At 53.9% G+C, this 23,708-nt stretch overlaps 1 protein-coding gene across 6 annotated transcripts; it reads right to left on the bottom strand.

The window, feature by feature from the left end:
• Window positions 1–22,533, bottom strand: Smtn (smoothelin). Of its 6 annotated transcripts, XM_047562910.1 has the most exons (21): window positions 22,405–22,533; window positions 20,545–20,673; window positions 15,919–16,067; window positions 15,471–15,564; window positions 15,294–15,372; window positions 15,102–15,199; window positions 13,836–14,156; window positions 13,689–13,761; window positions 13,005–13,076; window positions 12,420–12,923; window positions 12,054–12,226; window positions 8,785–8,937; window positions 8,633–8,708; window positions 7,420–7,584; window positions 7,258–7,320; window positions 6,976–7,048; window positions 5,639–5,812; window positions 5,321–5,438; window positions 4,620–4,771; window positions 3,533–3,697; window positions 166–304 (listed from the first exon to the last, which is right to left on the bottom strand). In XM_047562910.1, the coding sequence occupies exons 2-20, from the start codon at window positions 20,593–20,595 to the stop codon at window positions 3,553–3,555; spliced, it is 2,733 nt and encodes a 910-aa protein (XP_047418866.1). In that variant the 5' UTR covers window positions 20,596–20,673; window positions 22,405–22,533; the 3' UTR covers window positions 166–304; window positions 3,533–3,552. The 6 variants fall into 6 exon arrangements, with proteins under 6 accessions (XP_047418864.1, XP_047418865.1, XP_047418869.1 ...); XM_047562908.1 differs by lacking the exon at window positions 3,533–3,697 and having other exon boundaries at window positions 1–304; XM_047562909.1 differs by lacking the exon at window positions 3,533–3,697 and having other exon boundaries at window positions 1–304; window positions 5,321–5,435.
• Window positions 22,534–23,708: the final 1,175 nt, after the last annotated feature.

Here is a 23,708-nt window from a genome sequence, read left to right as displayed (position 1 = left end):
TCGTTGAAAACCAATAATTTATCAAAACGCGTGTGTATGCGGAGGAGGGTGTCTCGACAGACAAGGCAGCGGTGGGCAAGAGCACAGGGAGGGGACAGTGCCGGGAGGGTGGGGGCGGCAGCCTGCTGCGAGCTGGCGGTGCTGGCGGTGCGGCTAGACATTCTTGCCGCGCAGGCGCAGCTCATGGCGCCGCAGGTGGTTGTAGAGCGACTGCACGTAGGTGAAGACGCACTTGGGGTCGGGCTTCTTTCCCATGATCATCATGTCCTCCACCTCCACCAAGGGCACGCAGTCCACCAGCATCCTGCAGGGGGGGGAAACCGGGATTGTTGTCAGCATGAGCCTACATTTTGTGACACCCTTCTACCCCGAGGTCTTTTCATTGCTGCACTGTTGGTCTTTGATAAACTCTACTGTTCATCGATTGGGGGAAAAACGTTCCTGGAGGGCAGAAACTCTGGCCCCACCAGCCCAATCCCAGATATAACACTGCCCGTATTAATACTAGGCAGTTAGAGGAGATTGAGGGGTGGGGGTAGGGACAGAGCATGCGTCATCCCAGTCAACCAGGTTGTGGGTCTCTTTTCCCAGCCCTCCAGACCTGGGGAGGTCCTGGCTCCATACCCTAGCCATGTTCTCTGAATTCTCCTGCTCACCCTCACTAGCACACTCCAGTGGGCAAAGACTTCTGAGCTGGACATCAGGAGGGGTGGTGTCATTACTGGCAAATCTTTCTGCATGGCCAGGACTGTGGGCCCCTGATAATTTTCTGTCAGCTTCCTAACCTGGTACTTACTGTCAGGTGGCCTATGAACTCTTATCCTTGCCCCAGGGATAACCCTGCTGCTGGAAATTGCCCCAGGGATAACCCTGCTGCTGGAAATGGAGGCCAAGAAGTGTGTGTGTGTGTGTGTGTGTGTGTGTACTCACTCGTGCACTTGTGTGCGGTGTGTATAGGAGGGTTCTTTCTTCCCCTGCCCCAGTACTGGAGATTGAACCCAAGGATGCTCTACCACTGAGTTACCATCCCCAGGCATTTTTTTGTTTGTTTGTTTGTTTTAATTTTGAGATGGGGGTCTCCCTAAGTTACCCAGACTGTTCTCAAACTTGAAATTCTCCTGCCTTAGCCTTCCAAGTTGCTGGGATTATAGGCATGCACCAACACAACCAGCAGGGGTGCAGTTCTTGCATCCTTATCATCTGCCTTGGGTAGAGCAGGGGACACAAATGAGGGTTCCAATCAATACCAATAGACCACCTACAACACATTCAGGGTTGAGCTGGACCACCCTTCAGAGTGCAAGCTGCACTTTACAGATAGGGAAACTGAGTCACAGAGCAGAGAAGCTGCCCCTTGTTTGTTTTAAGCCTCATAGTTCAGTAGATGCAGGGCTAGACCTGACAGTTTTGGCACCCGAGTAAAGCTCTGTCTTTGCTACTGCAGGATCCCTTTCCCCACTCAAGGGTAAATAGGTTGTGGCTACTACACAACTGACAACTCCAGAGCTCTAAAGATGGAGTCTGTTCTCTGGCTTTATTTCCCCTTCTCTCCCAGACCAAGACCTTTTCTGCCTTGCTTCCTCCCGTCTGCCATGCCTGGCACACAGTAAGCACTCAGTCAATGTTGCTGAATAAGTCTGCTTTGGCAGGGAAGACATGGGAAGGAATTGAGCCTGTTTCCAAGACACAGGACACCCCAAGACCACCTCCCACCTTGTACCTTTGCAGTTACACCCAGGCCTATGGTAGGACTGGGACCTATTCTCAGCTCACCTGACACTCGTTCAAGGAAGGAGCCTGGGAGGCAGAAAATCTGTTTCAGTCCAGATTCTACTCCTAATCATCTGTGGATGCTAGATAAGGCCTTGACCTGTTCTGTGACTCTGTTTCCTCCTCTTTATAACAGTATAGTCTTCCCCTACCTCATTTGAGATCTTGAAAACAGGATGAGTGAGAGGTTCCTGGCTCTGTTGCTGATGTGCTATGTGCCCTTGGGGTCATCCCTGCCTCACACTGGGCTTGTTCCCTACCTGCACCATGGAGCAGAAACAGCCTCTTCTCTGAAGCTTCTTCAAGCTGGGCTATCTTCCCGGGGATCCAAGGTTTCCTCCCCCAATCTGGAGCCCCCTCCCGCCCTGATGCCTTCCCTGGAGACCTTATAAAGCCATTGTTTACACTGGGGTGCATGGCTTAGGGCTCAGGCTGCCCCAGTGACAGGCCAAACAGCAGGCAACTGGAGCAACAGCACAGCTGAGTCACACTTTCCAACTGGATCAGGCTGCAGTAGGCCCCTTTCCCTCCAGGCTGGCCTGTTGGGCAGCAGTTCCTAAGTCCATATATGACCTGGAGACAGTATCAAGCCCATCTTCTCCTCACCTGCACCTCTGAGTACATATGTGCACATGTGGGCTATCCTCTACAATGACCACAAACCCCAAAGGGCCTCTGAGTGTACCCTAGTTGGCTCACTCTTCCTGACTCACATTACTTTAGGTAATCCTCTCTGGACCTCTGGTTTTACATCTGTGTACAAAACAGATAGGAACACAGTGATGGGACAGAAAAGAGCCACTAAATGGGGAATCTGGAACCCCACTTTCTGACCTCAGCTCTGATCTGAACCTCACTCCTGGAGACACTCTAAGCCTACCTCTCCAAGCTCTGAGCTCCTATCTATAAGGGGCAGTTAATTCAGAATCTTAATTTTCTATTGTAGCCCTGAGATGAAATGACCACAGAGGATATGCCATAGCTGGCTTGGGGAATCCAGGACACTCAGCTGGAAACATCTTCCTGTTGAACTTGCCTTATTCCCAAGCTTCCCACCTTGGATCATTCCACCAACTCCCCAGTATCCACACTGGAAGCTTGGAAAGTTTCCTGACCCTCCTGCTTCCTCACAAACCATATCAGGAAGCCTGTCCCTTCTATTTTTTATGCTGATCTTGGCATCTAGTCCGTCTCAGGCCTCATTTGAGGAATGTTCTAGAATACTGACTTGCCTACATACATCCTTCCTCAGTTCAGACATCTTTTAGGATTCTTCTTGTCCTCAGGAAGAAGTTCAGACTCCTGACTGTGGCCCTTTCCTCTATTCTTACACTCAAGACTCAAGCTCCTTCCCTTCTGGGGTGTACCATCCTCTCCATCTCTCTCACTCCTAGCCCTGAGCATAGACTGATCCCTCTGCCTGAAACTTTATCCCTTCTTTAGCTTGAGATAGTTGTACAGATCCAAGCTTAGTTTACACTTTTGTCAGATAGTCATTCTGGACCTGCAGCCTGGATCAGGAGCCTCCCTTGGGTTTCCCCCGCTCATAGTCCTGCTCACCTAGGTCATTGCTGACTATGAATAGTGGTTTCACTTGCAGGCCCTGAAATATCAGAAGGTAGGATCCTGTCTGCATCCTCTGCCTTTTATAAGGGCCCTCCAGCATTCCCCAATGCCCCATCCACCTCCCGGGCCCCTCTCTGAGCCCCGATGAGCAGATTCCAGTTGAATCAGGGCGGGTGGGAGAGGCGGCGTTTCTCACCGTGGGGCCCCAAGCAGGGGTTAGGACTTTTTGGTTTTTACCAGCCCCTTCTGGACCAGACAGCGGTAGAACTCCTGGATGTACGTGTACACGCACTTCCAGTCAGGCTCTCGAAGCCGCACCATGTCCTCTGTATCCAGGAGCTGCGGGCAGTCCGCATGGGTCCTGGGGAGGGTAGGGGGCCGGGAAGGGGCAGGGGGCAAGGGCCCAGTCAGGGAAGTGGGGGAAGAGGCCAAGAAGACAGAAGGGAGAACAGAGAGACACACACATACACACATAGAGACATGAGTTCAGTTACATTCTTGGTGTGCAGTCTGCCAGCCTCCCGCATGCCCCCTCCCAATTGTGGACGTGCCGCTCACTACCCATCACTAATGGTGTGCAATGCAGACAGGGGTGGGGGGCCAAACCAGTCACAGGTGCAGAGAACTCTTGGGGCAAGCGGGAACGCAGGGTGGGGGGGGCAATGGCACTGGCGCCATGGTCAGAGAGGAGGGCTGTGCCCCAGGGAGTGGGGGTGAGGGAGGCGTGAGAGGAGGTGGAGGGAGGAGGAGGAAGAAATCTGGAGGGAACCAGAAAGAGAAGGGAAGAGAAAGAATGATGAAGGAGGGTGCTGAGGGTGAAGTGAGCAGAAGGGGCAACGATTCCAAAGTGGAGGGCTTGCTGATGTCCTATATAAGTCTCTGGCAGCACCTATATAGGCTGCACGGGCACGGTGCCCGGGCCAGGAGCCTCCTTTTGGAATCTCCAGCCGGGATCCCGTGGGAGCAGGAAGCTCTGGTGATAGTGGGAACAGAGGACGACAGAGAAAGGGAGAAGGGAGGGAGAGGGGCAAAGGGAAGAGGAAGGGAATATGGACAAGGCCACCTGGTGGGCTTTGGCCTGGGCTGGTAGGCGGACCTGCCGCTCCTTCCTTCCGGCGGGCACCTGGCACACTCAGCAGCAGGTGGGTAGGGGCAGAGGAGGAAGGGGACTCTCTTGGGAAAGGGGGTCTCAGCCACAGACCCACGGTGTGGCTGGCCAGTTCCAGGGGGTCTTGAGGCAGCTGAGCCGAGCCAACACCCCCAGGGTTGGAGCCCACACTTACTCAGCAGATGAGAAGGCCACCTCAAAGTTCTGGCGCCTGTTCTGTGGGCTAAGCTGCCCGTAGTCAAAAGCCTCGGGGAAGAAGTTGTGTACTAGGGCACAGAAGGCCATCCCATCACTCCAACTGGAGGAGAAGTTCTGGATGTCCACGTGCTATGGGAGGTAGAAGTACTTGTCAGGACCCTGGGGGGCAATTCCTCCATACCCAGTATCCCCCAGTATTTTGGCACTCCAGACCTAGGCTCAGTAGTTTGCTCAGGGCTGCACAATAGGTGAGTACTCAGAACACGAGCTGCCTTCAGCTCAGTCTGTTAACTCCCATGTCTGTGATTTAGGGGGACAGAGCTGTGGAAAGGCACGGTAAGGCCATGGTCATGCCTCCATCACTCCTTTCTTCACTTAGAGAAATTTACCCAGCACCCTCCACAGTGTCACAAAGTGAAGGCTCCAAGAGGTGGGTTAGGCCTTGAGCCATGCCCACCATCCAAAGGGCCTTCATTAGGCCCTGCTATTTAATCCTTATTCTGGGATCTAGGGCATGTAATGTGTCCACTCTCAGACTCTGTTTCCTTATTCCAGAAGGCTTTCCATATTCACTGCCAGAAGCTGTGGAAATTCACAGGGGAGTGAATTTTCCAAAGAGGGAGGTGTTAAGCTGGGGTCTGAGGAGGCTGCTGAGCTACTTGGCCTCTCAGGGCTCACCTCATAGCCACGGGTCTTGGCTCGGCACCAATCCAGCAACATCTGCTTGATGCTGTTGGCATTGGGGACACCAAAGCTGGTGGAGCGTTGCACAGCTGCACGAGGTCCACCAGGGCTGCTATGTTGGGGCAAGATCACAAGACTACAGGTCATCACCTTGGTGGGCCCACCCAAGAGACCCCAAGCCTTGCCTTCTATGATGTTCAGATCCTTTCCACCACAGTTCATCCCTGCTCTACCCACTCCTAGGCCCTCCCCTGCAACATTTGGTCACCAAGCCCAGCTCCAGCTTCTCAGTCCTGGCCCTCTGCTGCTCACCCTGTGGTACCCTCTTTCTCTAACTTCTCAATCATGGCCTTGCGTGCTTGAGAAGCTGAGGTCTTGGGCAGACTCTGCGCCTTCATCAGCTCTTTCTTCTTTTCTGCCTGTCGTTTCTCCAGTGCAGCCAGGCTGCCAGGCCTTGGGCTGGCCTGATCCTCACGGTCAAATATGCTGTGGGGTGGGGTGGGGTGGGTGGGAATTACAGGATTAGAAGAGGGCCACTTTGAGCCTCTGCCGCTGCTTGCTGAGGAATGGATCTTATTGTGCACCAGCATCCTCCATACTATTTATCTCCACCACCTGCAATTCTGACCAGTGAGGGAGCAACATTCTTCAAACACCCATTTTACAGAGTACATGGAGGCTCAGCAACAAGAAGTTGGGAGCCAGGGTCTTTTGATCAGACTTAGTCCCCAGGAATTATCTGAGAAGATTCATTGTATTGTCAAGTTATAGGCTTGTTCACAATCTGGGCATTATCAAGTAATAAAAATTACCAGCAGGGCTGGGGATATAGCTCAGTTGGTAGAGTGCTTGCCTTGTGTGCACAAGGCCCTGGGTTCAATCTCCGGCAGCATAGGAAAATAAAATTACCAGCAGAGTAGTAGTAATGGTAAAAATAACAGCTCACGTCCCTTGAGCCTTTTCTGTGTGCATTTGTTTGTTTATTTATTTATTTCAGTGCTGGGGATAGAACCCCAGGTCTTCTGCATGCTAGGCAAGTATTCTATTTTTGGGTTACATGCCCAGCTCTCCTATATACCATTTTAAACTTCACAAAGGGAGGAAGGAACCCATACTATTTCCAATAAAGATGAAGAAACTGAGGCCCTTGGCAGTACTTTGCCTAAGATTTCAGAGGGCATTCTGAGCTGGAACTTGAATGCAGGTTTGATTCAGAGTCCCTGGACTGGATTCTGATCTAACCCTGTTCTGCCAAGTCTGCCCTCCTCTGTAACATGGGAGTTTACCCACCCCTTACAGAGCTAAGGTGTAAAGGTGCTCTGTGACTGGGGAGGTGGTTTTCAGACAATGGGAAGTGCCAGGAGGCAGCTCAGCATGGTAGGCAGGCTTCTCTGAGGGTTCAGCATTATTGCTGCCATTCAGAACTGTTAAACCCTAAGCAAATATCTGGTATCACTGAACATTTATCTCCCCCGTGGTATGACTGAAGATTAAGTGAGACCACAATGCAAGTTTGACATCCACTTTGTCCCTCCTTGGCTATACACCTGTCACCTCACAGTACCTCAATCTACCCATCTGCAGAATGGGTATGAAGTGAGGTAGCCTGTGGCACTGACTCCTCTGTGGTGTGGGGCACCCATGCTCACCTGCCCATTTTCTTGGATGAAGAGGAAGAAGAGGAGAAAGTTTTGGTTTGCACTGTGGTACTACCACTACCATCTGCAAAAAATGGAGAATGGAGTGAGGTGAGGGGCCCTGGGCAGGAGACAGGAGGGAAGGTCGTATGAAGAGACGGTGAGAACTACAGGTAGAGAAGAGAAAGTGAGAGCACAGATGAAGACAGTGCTTGAAGAAGAGCCTGAGGAGGCAAGGAGGCGAGGAGACGAGGAGGCAAGTGGCAGGCACAGAGGCACATCAGGCGGCCTTACTCTCCGAGCGCCTCACGAAGCTTGACTCCACTGTGGTGGTGCGGGCCGTCCGTGTGCCATCATCTGGAGAAGCAGATGAAAGGAAGGGTATTTAGAGGCACAGAAGGTCAGTGGGGAGGACTTATTTCCACTCTGAGCCCCAAACCCCACTTGGTCCCTTACTGGAGTGGACGAGCCGCTCAGTCTTGGTAACAGTGCTGACAGCCGAACCATCGGCTGCACGTTGGCTGTGCCTTGTGGTGGTCTCTGTAGCTGTGTTGCTTCGGCCCTCCCCTGGTCGAGCCCGTGCCTCCTGCAGCCGCCGTTCCCGTTCCTTTTCCCGCTGGTCTGGGTGGGGGATGCCCCAGGCATACCCAGAAGGGCCACCCAGTGCCCACACAGCACATATGCACAGGCACACAGGGCACACAAAATGGGGTGGAGGGCAGCTTGTTAGAAACACTAATGACACAGTTGACAGGGGCCTCTCTAGGAGTGTCTGGGGTGAGAGGACAGCTGCAACTTGGCAGGGAGTGGGGTATGAGTAGGGGGCAGTGGATTCAGGCAGAAACTAGGGAATGTAGAATAACATAACTGATCTCAAACTGGTATTTTGGATCCAAGAAAGAAGTTTCTATAGGAATGAATAGTCGAGTCAGAAGGAAGAATCTAGATTAGAGAGGGAGTAGCTGACTAAACAGTCTGACTGGGCCATTAATGAGTCGTAGGTGGGGAAAAGAGCAGCTGGAGGAAGGATTACCTAGGTTCAGAGAGAGAGTGATTGGAGGTATCTGAAAAGCAATATAATCCAGGGAAAAAGCAGTTGGAAAGAAGCTGGTGAAGGGGGTTAACTGGGCCTAAAGAAGTAGGTAGGTGGGGATAGAGGCTGGGTGGCCATCAGTAGGCCCTGGAGGAGGCAGCTAGAGTCAGAAAAGGGGTATCTCCAGAAACTATCTGGAGAAATAATAAAAGAACAGTTGTGTTCAGCAGGGAGTAACAGAGAAAGAAAGTAACTATGTTCAGGAAAGGGGAAGCTGGATGGAGGTAGAGGCTAAGATGGCTGTCAGTGGACCTCTGGGAGAGAGAAGCAGCTGCGGGGAGGCATATCTGAATTCAGGGAAGTAGTTGACAGTACTTAGAGAAGCAACTGGATCCAAAGAAAGAGTGGCTGAGGGCAGGAGTAACTGGAAGCTGGGTGAAATGGTCAGGGAAAAAAAGCACCTAGGGAAGGGAGCAGCCAGATCCATGGGAAAGAAGCAAGGGAACAGCTGGGTCTAGAAAAGGCGAAGTTGGGGAGGGCAGTTACTAAGCTGGAGCATCTATAAATGGACCCCAGAGTGAGAGGAGCAGCTGGAATGGAGTAGCTGGATCTGGGGTAGGGAAGCTGAGTCTCTACCTCTCTTCCTTTGTCGGAGCTCCCGAAGTGCAGCCCTGATGAGTTTCCGCTCCTCAAAGTCTGTGGCCTGATCCAGCTGCAAATAAAGCTGTCATTGTCTACCAGCAGGTTCCTACCTACTACCAACCCCTAACCCACCAGATCCATTATACCATCTTGTCAAGGACTCCTTCATCCTCAATGGCCATCAGATCCTCGGCACTCAGAGGACTCCGACCCTCTGGTGCTTTGTCTACCAGAGTCTGCTCAGCACCATTGGCTGCTTCCACTGCAGCAGAAGGGGGCTCCGCTGGCTCTGGCTCCATCTTTATGGTGGGGAGAAGATATGGCCTTTAAGCAGGGATAAGGAAGAAACTCACAATGCCCACAGTGGTCAGAGGGCCATATCCTGGGGTTGCTGGCATAGCCTTGGAAATAACCACTAGCCTGCCAGCCTGCCTGCCCCAGGATGGCTGTATTGGTGTCAGACTAGGGAAGAGACACTAATAGTCTTAATGTAGGCTTTCCCACATATCCATAATCATATTAATGCAAGTGGTAGTGGCATAATAATGATTTCTATTCAGTAACAAACATTTGTATAAGCACTAGGGATTTTAATGTCCTTATTCAACACAAGGAAAAACTGAAGCTCAGGGCAGCTGAATGTTTTGCCCATAGTCCTTCTATAAATGTGATGCAACCTGGGGTCTGAGATAAAGGTAGTATAACTTCTGAACTTGAGTTCTTTTTGCTGTTTTATTCCAAGTCCTTCCCCAGGAAGTTCTTTGGTATCCTGCAGCTCCTGAGACCTGGGACCCTGGGTCAGTGCCCAGGTAGCACATATCCCACCTTCCCTTGCCAAAGGAATTGGACCAGGGCCTGCAGGCTTCTAACCAGGTGTCTGACTACAGCTGCTCTGAGCCAAAACCTCTCCGAAGCTCTCTTCTGAATACTACCTCCCACTCTCCTAACATTGCTGGAAATCATCCTTTAAGGGCCCTGACCTAACCACCCACTTTTCCCAGGACATCTTACTATTGAAGCCAAGGTCCAGTCCAACTATTACAGTTGCTCCCTGTCTGGCAGGGCCTCTCTATCTGTCATAATGGTAAGGAGAGCCGAGGTGGCAGCTGTTTCAGGGAGGCTTGGTCTGGCTGGGGTGTGGGGGTGGGGGGTGGGGCTGGGTCATGCCAGAGGATGCCAGGGCAGCTGCCTAGTGCGTATGCCTCAGGATGAGTCTGGCACCCTCTTGTCCTGATCTTGGAGCACTAGTACCCTAGTCCCCTGTACAGATAGGTAAACTGAGGCTCAGAGAAGGTGACAGCACATGTAAGGGCACTTAGCAGAAGCAGGACCTACCTCAAAACCACCCGCTCCCACCAGCCGAGAAAGACTTACAAGACTGCTGCTGTGGTTGGGGCCAGTGGAGGAGCGGCGGCGGGTGCTGAAGGCAGGTGGGTGGGCCACTGGGGTCCCAGCATCCTCAGCTGCCTGGAAGAGGGCCTCAGGGTCGGCAGCAGCCAGAAGCAGCTCACTGGGCTCCAGCTCAGGCTCAAGATCCGGCACAAGTGGGACCCCTAGCCTTAGGCTCAATACTTCCACCTGCCTGCTCAATGCATCCAATCGCCGGCTCAGTGCCGCTGTCTCAGCCCGCAACTCTTCAGCCGTCTGGGCCACAGGCTCCATGGCGGCTACAGCTGCCTCAGCTGCCTGGGTCACTGCTGCCCGGCCTGCCTCAGCCACCGCCTGCAGCTCCTCCAAAGCCTGGCCCAACCGTTCCTCAAGGGCTGCAGCCATCTCAGATCCAGGCCCTGGTACGCCTGGCATAGTGCTGGAGGGGACTCTAAGGGGTGTAATGGTGGGACAGTAGCAGGGACAGCTGCCTATGGCTGGCAGAATCAGAGTCTTTGCAGCTGATCGGAGGGCGAAGGCAAGGGCAGCAGGCCTGCCCCGCCCCTGCCGGCCTCCCAGCTCACCACCAGCCAGCTGGAACTGCAGCCCAAATAGAAACCTATTCTGGGCTCCTCTGTGGAGGGGACAATGGGGGAGGGGTGGCCTGCCCAAATAGGCCGAACGCCAGGCCTGGTCCTGGCCCTGCAGAGATCACAGACCATAAGTACATCAAGGCTGAAGGATTAATGAGACAAGGACCCCATGCCTCACAGATGAGGAAACTGAGGCAGGGAGCAGAGGAATAGGGCTATTTGAACTACCATGAACATTAGCTATAAGGATCCAATGTGCTAGACTCTAGAGCCAGTGTGCCTTTGCCCTCATGCCGTACCATTTTAGAAATCCTTGAACAGATGGGGTAAATTGAGGCACAGGGATACTGGACTTTGAGCAATCTGCTATAACAACTAACAAGGTACGACTGTAGCTCTGAGATAAATGGATTCTAGCCTGCCCATGGTGCTCAGATCTAATCACCAATTTTAAGCATTATAGACAGTGCATTATAGACAGCCATCTGTTCCCCTAGATGGGGAAACTGACGTTAGTTGGTAGTGCCAGACCCAAGTATCACTGTAGCACTTTCCATTCACTCAAGGGTCTCAGCTACAACTACCCACTCATAACATCCCACCCCAATTTCTTAGCAGACAGCACTGGGTCTTGCTGTTGGAGGAAAGATGAATTATTGCCCTCTTTCCCTGTCATTTCTGAGAAGGCACTGAGCTGGCTCTAGCCATCTCACCTCCACCAAAGTCCCATCCAGTCCCTGGTTAGACATACAGGATATTACCTGGGCAGCTGGGCGGCCTGCTGAGGATCCCTTCCCTGAATGAGTTCCTAGCCAGTTGATCCCAGGCTTGGGAATGAATAATGGAAGGATGCAGTGTATTCAGTTCCCGTGGCACCTGCTAGGCTGCTGCCTTACCTGACTGGTGCCCACTCCCCCACCTGTCTGTCCCCCATCGATGCTTCTGCCCAACCCCCACAGGGAGGTTGACGCAGATGCTAATCACTAATCTCTAATCTTCTAATGGGTCAGGCTGATCTTGGATGAGCCCATGAGCAGCTCTACACCTCAGGACTGATGTCTAGTGTGGGCTGGGAGCGGGGTCACTGGGCTGCCACAGAAAGAGGGGGGCAAAGACCTACTACCTTCTCTGAGCCTCGGTTTTCCCATCTGTTCATTAGGAATGAATCAACCAATTCTGAACTAAGGATCAGAGATCAGCAAGTAGGAAGCTTAAGGCCAGTACTGAATGAGCTTCCTGTACATGCCTAGTGGTTGATACACCAGAATCTGGTCTTAGCTTGGTCACCAATGGCTAAGGAATCTGCTGGAACAACTAGAACAACTTTCCTTCCTTGAGCCTCAGTTTCTAGGTGTGTATAGTGGGGAAGAAGCAGAGCAGAGAAAACCTGCAAGTCCTACACCCTTAAGCAGTTTGACATGGATGGTGAGCTGGTGGGATGAGGAAGGGCTCACCTTAATGCTGCAGCCTCCTCGGCTACCAGGGGAAGCATGGCTGAAGGTGGTGACATGAGTAACACTGCCCAGCCGCGACAGGGTCCCAGGGCTGCTGACATGGGTGATGGTGCTCTTACCCCCACTGCTGGTGCTGAGGAGTGTGGAGGGTGCCCGCAGCCCCAGTGTCAGTTCTGGGTAGGGAGAAGGGCTACTGTCAGGATCTGATGGGGTGATGGTGGTGCCAACCAAGGTTGGTGGCACTCTTATTCCCAGCACACCCTTTGGAGACACCCTGAGCCCTGGCCACAGCACCTGTCCCCCATACAGAGCTGGGTAGCTGCAGGCACTCATCCCCAGTAGTGGGGAGACAGTGGGGAGGCCTACCTGCCCTCTGGTTGCCTGTGGGCAGCACCACCCGGCCCGTGGAGGCCTGGCCACGGCCATCCTTGATCTCGATGGTGAATGTAGTCTTCATACTGCTCCCTGGCTCGGCAATACCGATGGCCACGGGCAGCTGGGTACTAGGCTCCTCTGAGCAGGCCACGGGCCCCCCTGCTCCGTTTTCAAGGGACCTGGCAGCCAAGCCCCGCCCCCTGGGGCCCTCCTCTTGGGTCAGGGGCTGGGCTGTTCCTCTTTGCTCCTTGCTGAACCGGGAGGAGGTGTCACTGGGGCCCTGAGAGGAGGAGCTATTAGAGGAGGCAACAGGGGTGGTGCTGATGAAGGAGGGGCCCAGGAGTTTTATTGGAGTTGGGGAACCTAAGGCCGCCCGGGATGGGCCATCCTGGAGTCTGGCAGCTGTAGGAGAATTGGATGTGAACTTGCGGACACGGTCCCTCACAGAGCCAGCCCGCTGGAATGGGGAAGGTCCGCTGGCAAGAGGAGTGGACTCTAGAAAGGACAGGAGGGCTGTTAGTGGCTGAGTGGGACAGGGACTGCCCAGATCCTGGGGGTGCTGAGAATAGGTAGTACCTTGGTTCTGGGCTGGCTGGCGAGGGCTCAGCACAGATAAGGAGCGTTGGCAGGGTCGGAGACCAGCCAGGTCTGGCAGGTTCAGGAGTGGGTGGTAGCCATGTGGGGGAAGAGAAAGGAGAGTGGATGGAGTGGGCCCACTTCTTATATTCCTCTCCTCTACATCTCTGTAGGCCTCCCAACACCTTTGTGTACCCCAAACTTCCCCACCCTCTCCTACATCACCCAGTGCTAAGACCTTGCTACTCAGTCATATCTCTCCTATAGGCAGTCACTTCCCTTGCCTCCTACCCTGACCCCAGGGTGACTTGGATACTCCTGGGGGCCAGGGCTAAGCCTGGGCTGGAGGAAGGGTGTCCAGATCCTCCTTGCTGATGGGGAAAGCAGACAGCCCCCCTGGCCAGCACTGCCCATGACTCTGGCTGGGAGATGGGCGCACTCCCTTATTGGGAAAAAGAATGTGCCTGAGGCCCGTTGCCTTTCAAGGCTGCAGGGAGGCCTCTGGCCATGGGTGGCAGGGGTGGGCCTGGCCAGGGGCGGGGACACCTCAGGGGCAGTCAGGGATTGCCTAAACCTGAGGAGGCTGCAACTATTCAGGCATCAGAGCTCAATCTACAGACAGGGAAAGGAAGTCTGGCGCAGGGGAAGGCAGATGCCTATAGCTACCCCTGCTGGAACGCTCACCTGATTTTTTTGTATTGGAGGGACCTCTGGTGGGGCCCTGGGCAGTAGGGGCCTCTGTGGGCCCAGGCAGGAGCTGCAAGGGAGACATGACATCAGTCATCCAGATGGAGGATCTCGCTTGGCATCCTACCCCTGTACCGTACTCACTTTGTTGACCACCTGCCCCTCAGTGCTCAGGGTGGCTGGTGACTCAGGAGAATCAGGTCTAGGGGCTCCTGAAGGGCTAGGAGGTGGCTCAGGGCTGCCTGGAGCCTCGGCAGCAGGGCACTGGGTTCCAGCAGGCTCAAGTGGAGGCTCAGGAGAAGCAGTGGTAGGTGAACTGTCAGGTGAGGCCGATGAGCTAGGTGTGCCCCCAGGTGGGGCTCTCAGCAGGAGCGTCACTGTGGTCACATCCTGGCTGGTGGCCTCAGGAATTGGGGTTGGCTTTGGGACCTCTGCTTGCTGCTCTTGTTCCTTGGCCTCTGATACCTGTGGGGGACCCATAGGATGCAACCAAGGCTTTCCTACCTTGAGTGCTACCCATAACCATGGAGGGCAAGACTTGCAGGTGCCCAAGGCAGGGTATGCAAAGCAGAGGGGCTGAGCCTGGCTTCCTATGGACACCTGCACAAAAATGGGGCAGTCGCTGATCCTTACTTCCCAGTCTCTTGGCATGCCTAGCCAAAGCTGATTCAGAGAGGACCAGATCCTAATGTTAGTGGTTGGAAATGGTAGCAGATCTGTTGGGGATTCGTGGCTTTAAGAGATCCCTGGAGCAGAGGCCCCTGACCCTGACCTCAGCCTGTTTAATCAGTGAGTAGGTATAGAAATCTGCCAGGACCGGTGACCCAGCGGCCTCTGCTGGCCATTAAGGGGATCTACATGGCCCGACGTTTTACCAGCACTCCTTGGAGAAGAGAGAGCTCTGACTCTGTGAACGGTGCTCCAACAATTAGTTGGGACCTGACAGGCAGGCCCTGGTGAGTCAAGGTAAGAATGCTGGGGGGTAAGGGGCAGCCTGGGATGAGTTTAAGGAGGGGAGGTAACAGGGTTAGGTTTGCATTTCTGCAAGATCCCTCTAGGAGCAGGCTGCATGGCAGGAATGGGGTTAGAAAGTAAGAGTGGAGGTTGGAGAGGAACCTATGTATCAATAAAGGTGGTAATGGGGAAGGGGCGGGAACTTGTGAGCAGTGTAAACAGGCTGGGTTTGAGAGGAAGGCCTGGATAGAAACAAAGTCTGGAGTAGAAAACATGTGGCCAGAATTTGCCTGAGAGAAGGGGCAGAGGCCTGAGAATCCCAAAGTCTTGCAAACACAGTCTGGGGCCCTTCCTTAACAGTCAAACATCAGTGTAGCAGACACACAGGCGCTCTGTACTATTGGCATCTGTGGGACAAGATACTGAGCCCCCTCCTACCATGCCCATGTGCCTTACCTCATGCCGTTCCAGCCTGTGTGTTGACTGCCCCTTGCTGTCTTCTCTGGAGCCACTGTTGGAATGCCTGCTGTACAACCTCCCAGCCACAGTGGCGGCTGGAAGGGCAGAGGCAAGTATCAGGCGAGTGGCTGGGAGGTGCTGTAGGCAGCACATAGCAGGGCAGTGGTGGAGCCAGGACAGGGCACGTACCCTCAATCTCCTGAGCCCGTACACGGCGGATGGCAGCTCGGATCAGCTTGCGTTCCTCGTACTCACTAGCGCCTCGCAGCTGGGGGTGAGAGGCAGGCCATGGGTTTTAGGCTGTAGAGTCAAGGTCTTCACCTTCCCTATCCCAGTCCTGTTCCCATCCCTTGCCCTGAGCCATACCAGTGTGGTCAACTCCTCCACATCATTCATGGACTCTAGCCGCCCTGCTAGTCGTGCGAGGGCAGCCCGCTGTTCGGTTTCCCGCTGCTGAGAGCTGCAGAGATATCATGACTATAATTCTCACTGCCAAGGCCAGGTCATGGAGGATATGGGCTAAAGGGAGGGCCAGAACAGGGTACCCAGGAACTTGGCAGAGGGATATGTAGCTGTCTGTGCAGACCCTCTGGCTACACACTGATACACGATGCCCCTGGATGTGGGAACTAACACTGCATGTTCAGACATGATGTCCACACCAGTGTGGTTGGGACACCACCATAATACACAGTCCACAACCACAGACATACCTGTATTCACACCTGCCCACACATGAGTTGAGCCCTGATACATGCTTCCCCTTCCCACCTGCATTTCCAATGTAACCCCCACCCCAAACCCTGCCACTCACTGCAACCAGTTCTCCTTGTTGTCCTGCCGCTCTGCACGGAAACGTTTGGATGCCAGAGCCTCCTCCTCTCGTTCCAGCTCCTGCCGTTGCAGCTCCCGAATGGCTGAGCGGATCCTCCGCCTTTCTGCCAGATCTGCTGTGACCTCTAGCTGCAGGGTTGGTGGGGGCAAGGGGCAGGTCATTTTGGCAGGCAGGGATAGAGGGCTGGCACCAGCTGCCTACGGCTCTGCCTAGGGCACAATGAATGGTCTGTGTCCACTTTGTCTGCTCCAAGCCCTTCACGTGCCTGACCACCCACCCAGGGCAGAAGTCTCAGGGGGAGACCCAGCTCACAGCACCAGGGATCCTGGGGAGCCTGCTGTGTATTGTGGTTCACAGAGCACCAACTGTAAATGAGCAGCCCACCTGTGTCAGGTGCCAAGCAGTCAAGCACTCTTTCCTGTTATTTGACTCCTTCCCCTCAGAGCCCTTCATCAAAACCCCAAGACTAGAGAACCACTGGAGAAGAGAGGTCACTCCTGTGAGCCATTAACACAGTCCCTGAGAGGGAAGGGTGATTTGGGTAGCTGGAGTACCTCTGTGAGCAGGGAGACTCCCACAATTCAGTCCCAGAGCACCACAGCCTTGCTGGTTGACAGATGGGGAAACAGGGGTAGGGGCTGATGCTCAGGAGTCCTAGCTACTTGTCTGGCTGGGGGCTATTCCCCCCTCCCTACACTGCCCTAATCCTAGACACCATTGAAGGAACCAGGGCCCAGAGTGGGAGGGCAAGCTCCACACAGAGATAAGGCAGCTGGTCCTAGAGGCTACCCAGAATCCTAGAGAGGAGGGCAAGGGGCAGGGCATTTTGGCAGGCAGGGATGGTACCACCAGTTTTTTAGCCCTAATAGCCCTTGGTGGTATCTAGTTTAACCAGGTCCAGAAAAGGACATCTTCTCTGGATTGAGCTAGCTAATCCTTGTGGTTCTCTGACACCACATGATAGAGGCCCCCACCCCAGGGATCATGTGTAGTTCAAGGGAGAAGACTGATCCACGGCCCCCAGGAAGAAAGTGGCAGATAAGCCTCCAATGTGGGTCTGATAGCCAGATAGAAGCAAGTAAAGGCAGGTGATTCTTTTATCCCTATCCCCCAAACCATTCAGGGGTAGAGGCAAGGAACCCCCCATTCCCCTTCATTTTTAGGCTCCCCTTTTATCATTTCTTCCTGATCAGTGGGGCAGTGGGGTGGCTGGGATGGGGGTGAGCTGGAGATAGGTTTCAGCAGGGAGTGTGGGCTGGCCCAGCTCCGCCATGAGCCAACTTATCCTAGACTGAATAGTGGGGAAAGCCTTGGGGTACAGAGTCCTCAAGGCTCCATATTCCTGAGGAGCTATGGGAGGGTCTAAGTCCCAGTCAAGTCCTGGCAGAGTGGTGAGGGGCACACCCCTCAACCTCTCTGTATTTTTGTTTCCTTTATTTGCTGGATCAGACAATGGCCCTCACCTCAGGGCAGAGGATGGGGATGGAACAGTGACTCAGGTCTCCCTTGCATATGCAATATGCTGATGCAATAATTATCAACCTTCCTGCTTGGTTCTAGCTAGTCAGCAGGGAGATAGAAGAGAGGGTAAATGGGAGGGACAGGACACATGTATTGAGAATCTGTGTCAGACATGGTAATAAGCCCTCAGTGTCTGGACCTCACAAATATACTAGATACATTATTTTTCCCATCTGAACAAAAGAGGAAACAGGTTCAGAGAGAAGTGATTTGTTTACCTGAGTCAGAATTTGAACCCAGGTCTCTCTGACTCCAGGGCCTGCCCCAGACTGCAGATAACTAAGATGCTGGGGTCTGTGTGTCATGGTGGGGAACCTCTAGACCCTGGAACTGTGTGTTGGGGATCTGTTTAGCTTGGACTAGGATTCCTAAGCCTAAGGGACCTATTATGACAGAGGGAGGGAGAATGAGGCTAGAACACTTAAAGATTGGGGATCTCAGGGGATAACAGGTTCAGCTGCTGCTGTGCAGAAGGTAAAGAGCCCAGTGGGGGCAATGACTAACTCTTTGTCTCCTGGGTCACCATTTCCAATGAGCTGGGCTCTAGAGATGGGGTCCTTGTCCCTGAAAAGCCTGATGTGGGAACTTGGACACTTCTGCAAGCCCTAGTTGCCTCAGGGTCCTGATCTAGAAACTGGGAGCCTCTCTCTAATTCCCCCAAGTGGGTGGGACAGGGCTGAGGGATGGAACTCATTCTACTGGTCACCCCCTGGCATGACCCTTCCCTTTGGGCCTGTGGGCAAAGGTCAGTCCACAGAGTCCACAGTGTCCCTGTTGTGCGGCCTATGTCCCCCACCCTCTCAGGAACCACTGCTGTGTGTGGAGGGGGCTGTGGGAGGGAGGGAAGGAAGTACAAAGAGCCATTGTCCACCAGGGGAAAGGGGAAGGAGATGGGGCGGGTTTCCGAAACTGCCCAGTGAAATTCTCCTGGGAGGAAAGAGGGTGCTTCCTCCTCCAGGGGAGCCGGGCCTCCCGGTACTTTCTGCTCTCCTTGCTGGGGCGTCTAACAGGACCAGCATCTCTCTGTGCCTTATTCTCCCCACCTGCACAACCCAGGAGACTCCAGACATTTGCTTAATCCCAGGACCCCAGTCGCCCATCCGGGATCCGCCAGCAGTGGAGCGAAGCCGCGCCAGAGGGCGCTGAAGGTCCAGAGGCTCCAGAACCGCCTATGCTCCCAGGGCTCGCCCACGCGTCTCCCACAGCCTCACGCTAGGCGCCCAGGGGGGAATCAGACAGGAAGCCCTTCGCCGCCCCCTGCTTTAATGTCTCTATCTACAGAGAGAAAGCAAAGTATCATAGAAACTAAGCTGCTTCCACAGGTCACCCAGCAAGGGTATTGGAGTGCGAACTCCGAACCCAGGACCTAGGCGGAGGGCATCCGGGCCTGTAGCGGAGGGGCAGGCGGGGTGCATGTCCTCAGGCGCCCCCATTATATGCAGTCCAACGCCGGGTCCTCAGGAATGTGCGAGAGCCGAGGCCGGAAGCAGCTGCCTGGTTCCCGAGTCGGTTGGGGTGCAGGGCGGACGGAGCGAGCCCAACTTTCCCTTATAAGGCCCGGCCCCGCGGGGAGGAGCCCGGCTCGGGACGCCCCGGTTCCTGCCACGAGGCCGGCGAGGGCCGGGCGGGCTGGAGCACGGGGCGGGACCCTCAGCAGGGCCGGTTGCAGAAATGGCGGGCGCCCCAGCGGTGGAGGAACTGGTCTCCGGAGTGGGAAAGACCTTGGGCAGCACCGCGGTCCTGAGACGAGAGGCGGGGTTTCGTTTGTCCTTTCCCAGGGAGGGTACAGGGTGGACCAATTTCCATTACTACTTCCAGTGCCCAAACCTCACATGAGTGGGGGATGGCGGTTGGAAACCCTGGGCCTCAGTGTGGACCCCTAGAGTTGGGACCAATCCTGGCTTTCTCTCTGCAGCGCCCTGACTTCCTGAGGGGAGAGAGATCTGACCTTTGGAAACCCAACCCCATCCCTTCTAGTCTGCATATAGCAGTGACGACGGGTGGCAGCAGAGAGAGTCTGAGGCACTGATCTGAGGACTCACAGGCATAGTGCCTTGAGGAGATCACAGCTGGACTGCAGGGTAGCTGGCTTAGGCTGGGTGGCCCCATCCTCTGCCTTCAGGGAGCAGCATAGGGTCATTTGTCTTTTACGAAAAGTAAATCTTTAATTTTCTTCTCTGGACAAGAGTCAGGGTCTTGGGTGGGACTTCAGCCCTTCCCCAAATGTACTGGTACTTGGTTCTCTGGTGGTCTTATTACTTCCTTGCTGCGTTCCTCCACCGCCTTTCTGTACATAGGAGTAGGAAGAAACTGGGAAAGGGGATGTAGTGGACCCATCCTGCCTCCATTCCACGATCTGGGCTCACACATTCCACCTCTATGCCAACCCTAGTACCTAGATTTTGTGTTCATACACACTTCCTTCCCCCATTTTACAGATAAAGAAACTGAGACACTGAAAAATGACAGACCAGAAGTCTGACAGAACTCATAGAGGCCCACAAAAACTGTTTCTCTCTCATGCATTTTTCCAGCCTTGGCTCTCCCAGGATTCTTGGTCCCCCATAACCCTCTCTGGGGTCTGGATCTTGGTATAGCTCCTAACTGCATGCTTTTGGGCAGGTGACTTCACCTCTCTGAGCAGCAGTGTCCTGGCTCTTGGAGCTACTGTGACTATTCTGTGAAATGGCGTATTGAGCACCTAGCCTGCCCTGCACAGTGCCTTGGCATTATTAATCACTGCCACTACCTTTATTATACAGCTTTCACGGGTAGATACTGTCCAGGCTGTTGCTCAGCAGAGGCAGATCCAGCCTCCCCACACCTGTAACTACACATGGGCAAGTACCAAGTAGTTACTGTTTAAACAGGTGGTGGCAGTGGGGGGTGCTGGGAAGGACCAGGCTTTAGCACCTGGAACAGACAGGCACATGCCACAGGGACCTCTGCATCAGCCACATGGAACCAGCTTGGCCCTGTTCCCTTGACCCCTCCCCCATGATCTCTTACTGTTAGCTCAGAGGTAGCTTTGACTGATCTGGCCTAGTGTGCCCACCCCACAGTGGGGGTCATGGGGCCACTTACCAGTTTCCGGAGGGCTCCTTCGTCCAGCCCAGCTAAGGCCTCGTCTGCCATCTCACTGGCCCTTAGCTCCGTCTGTTACCTCTTGGTGAGATCCTCAATGCCTAAGGCACCTGACACCAGCTCAGAATTCTGCAGGGGATAGACATCAGTTAGGACTATCGGGGCTTCTAGAAAACTACAGGCGCTTAAGCCTGTGCCTCAGTTTCCCTCTAACCTGTGACCATCCATTGCTGCCCTATCCTTGCTATCCCATTCGTGATGTGCCTTCTGGCTGGGAGTTGTCCTCTATTCTAGGGTAGTGTGCTGGAAAACCCACCAAACCAAGAATAGGCATGCCTGTCCCAGCCTTGCCAGCTCGTCTACTAGTGGCACAGGATGGACCCTCATCTCATTTAAGTCTCAAACAGGGAGGTCAGGGACCTGAATTGAGTACAGCAAGGCCCACCCAATCTGTACTCACCGCCAGGGGGTGCACACAAGTCTCCACAATTTCCTGCCCCACCCTCCCATCTCCACAGTCTGCCCAACCCCCATCCCCACCTACTCCACAAGCTCAGCCTCTGGCTATGGGCTTAGCCTTGATGCCACCATCACTCTCATTCCCCCAGGTACAGGAACTACTAAACTGTGTCTTCTAACTCTTGGGAGTCAGCCCTCTGGGCACACAATTCTCCACTCCTCTCATTCCCCTGATGCCAACTGTCCTGACCTTCTGAAGCCAGGCGTCCAGGCACCCAGCTCCTTCTACCAGTCATATACTTAAACTTCCTTTTCCTGTTGAAAGTCCCTTCAGAATCTAACCCATCCAAACTCTGGACTTTAGGCAAACAGGATCAGAAAGGGCCAGGGATTTGTTACAGGGACAAGGAAGAACCCAAAGATTCAGAGGACAGGAAAGGATACAATAAAAATATTGGTCACAACTTCTGAAGCACCCTTCCAAAGTGCCCCCAGGAGTCCAAGGCATTCCCCCTTGCCCCATCACTACCCATCAAAATGAACCCTTAAATTATGATCCAGCCTCCTAGCCCAACTCGCTCCTTCATCTTGTAACCCTAATGTCTTTCTGGAAATCAAGAGCCCATGGCCCAGCACACCTAGGTTAATATATGGTGACTGAAATGGTTCCAGGATGTCCATCCCACTTGTTGATTCATCCCTCAACCATCCCTTCCTCTCTCCAGAACAGTCACTTAGCTAGTCACCCCATCTGGTGAATGGGTCCTGGGAAGTCCTAAACTCCACAGTTGGGGTTTGTCACACCTGCTTGCTCAGTTCACTGCTTGCTTCTCCCATCCTTGGAGCTCAGATGGGGTCAACTTTGTAACCCTTGCCTGTTAGGGTTCTTGCCTATTCTCTATTTTGTCGGAGGTTACACCCCCCGCTCACCCCAAGAGGATCACTCAGTGGTTACCGCCAGTCTTAGGTTTCATGAACATTGTTTCCTCACGTTTTTTTCTTTTGAGGGGTTGGGGTTCCTAGTATCTAATCTAGGACACCCAGGGGTCTGTGAGAAGTCTTTTCCTTCTCAGAAATTCCTGCTGTTGCCCCTCATTGGTCCCATGAATCCTTAATCACACTGTCTGGGGGCCCTGGAGATTGTAAGGGGCCTGAAGTTTGTAGGCGCTTCCTCAAGGTATGTCCCCATCCCCCATAGACTAGAGCTCCTGGGGGTCGAGGAGCCTCTTGAGGTAAGTGGACGTTTTCCTCTATGGCTCAGAACCTTTTCCTTAGACTTGGAGCTCCCGTGATTGGGTGGGCTCCCACGTATGGGAGTTCCAGAACCCCTGTCCAGATATCCGGGTTCCACCCTCCGGACCCGTCGGGGGTCCTGGAGCGCCCGGAGGTCCGCACACCTACCTTTCAGTCCAGCCCGTCTGTGCGGCGTGGCCTCAGTTTAGCTCGTTCCTGACCCAATAGATGGATTATAGACCGCCCGGCGCAAGGCGCCGCAACCGGGATACCACGTTTGCTCAGCAACCGTCCCCTGGACTCTGCTTGAGCTGTCCGTCCAGCCGCGCCAGCAGCTTCGCTGGCCCCTCCCCGCCCTGACGCAGCAGCCAATTCTTGGTCGGGTCCCGCCCACCCTCGTGTCCCATTGGGGAAATTCAATTTGACGGCCACGCCCCGAAGAAAGCCCCGCCCATCGCGGGCCAGTGGTGTTGGGTATTGTAGTCTTGGAGCTATCGCGGTTGTGTCTTTGGCGGGTCTAGTGGGCGTCGGTAGGTTAGGTGCAAGCTCTATGCTAAAGTCGAGGAGGGTGCCCCGAGTCGGGGTAAGTGGCCTGGAATCATACGAATCTTAGAGCCATCAGTACAGCCCTTCCCCGCCCTTCTCTTTGTTCGTGAGACCACGTCCCCTCCCTCGACTCCACCCACTCCCGGCGTCAATGCTCAAACTCTGGCGCCGCCCCCAGGCCACTTTCGGGACACCTGGTCTGGGCCACCTCAGAGCAGGAACTGAGTGACCAGCAGCACCTTGACTCTGTGTTGGACTGCTTGGGACCATCTGAGATGGAGCAGGATGAACCACGCTGTACGTCCTCCCCCGTGCACACACCTTTGCACAGATACTGCCTTCACCTAGCATGCTTCTCTCAAGCCCTTGTGGGATCTGCCTCCTGGAGCGCCAGAGTCCTAAACAGAATGTGGATTCTAGACTCATTCAACAAATAGAGGAAATAGAGGCTGAGAGAGAGCCAACATTTCCAAGAGCAAACAAAAGAGTCAGCCTGACCCACAGAGGTAAGCCACTCCATTTCACGTGCTAGTATCCCTGGAACCCACCACCCCAGATGTTCTCCTTGGAGATCAAAGAGGGTGGAACCGGGAGGATGGGGTCTGGAGTACTTGCCATTAAATAAAACTATAAAAATATAACTCATTTGTCTTGTACTCGTTATGTACCAGGTACATAATCCCTGTAACAACCAAATGGTACAAGAATTTTTGTCCCATTATAAAGATGAAGACAAAAACTCATAGGTAATAGAGCTGTGATTCATACTTAACACCTTCTGAGTCTAACGCCCATGCTTCTTAGCACTAGAATGTAGAATTGTGGGAAGTTGGTTCCAGTTACCCCAGAAGAACCTGGATTCAGATGCTGTGCAACAGCGCACCTGCCCCCCCCACGCCCGCATATTTAAGGAGAGGCCTAGTATA

Source organism: Sciurus carolinensis, chromosome 8 (assembly GCF_902686445.1).
Source record: "Sciurus carolinensis chromosome 8, mSciCar1.2, whole genome shotgun sequence".
In the NCBI taxonomy this organism is placed as follows: domain Eukaryota; kingdom Metazoa; phylum Chordata; class Mammalia; order Rodentia; family Sciuridae; genus Sciurus; species Sciurus carolinensis.
This window is presented reverse-complemented; position numbering and strand designations above follow the sequence as displayed.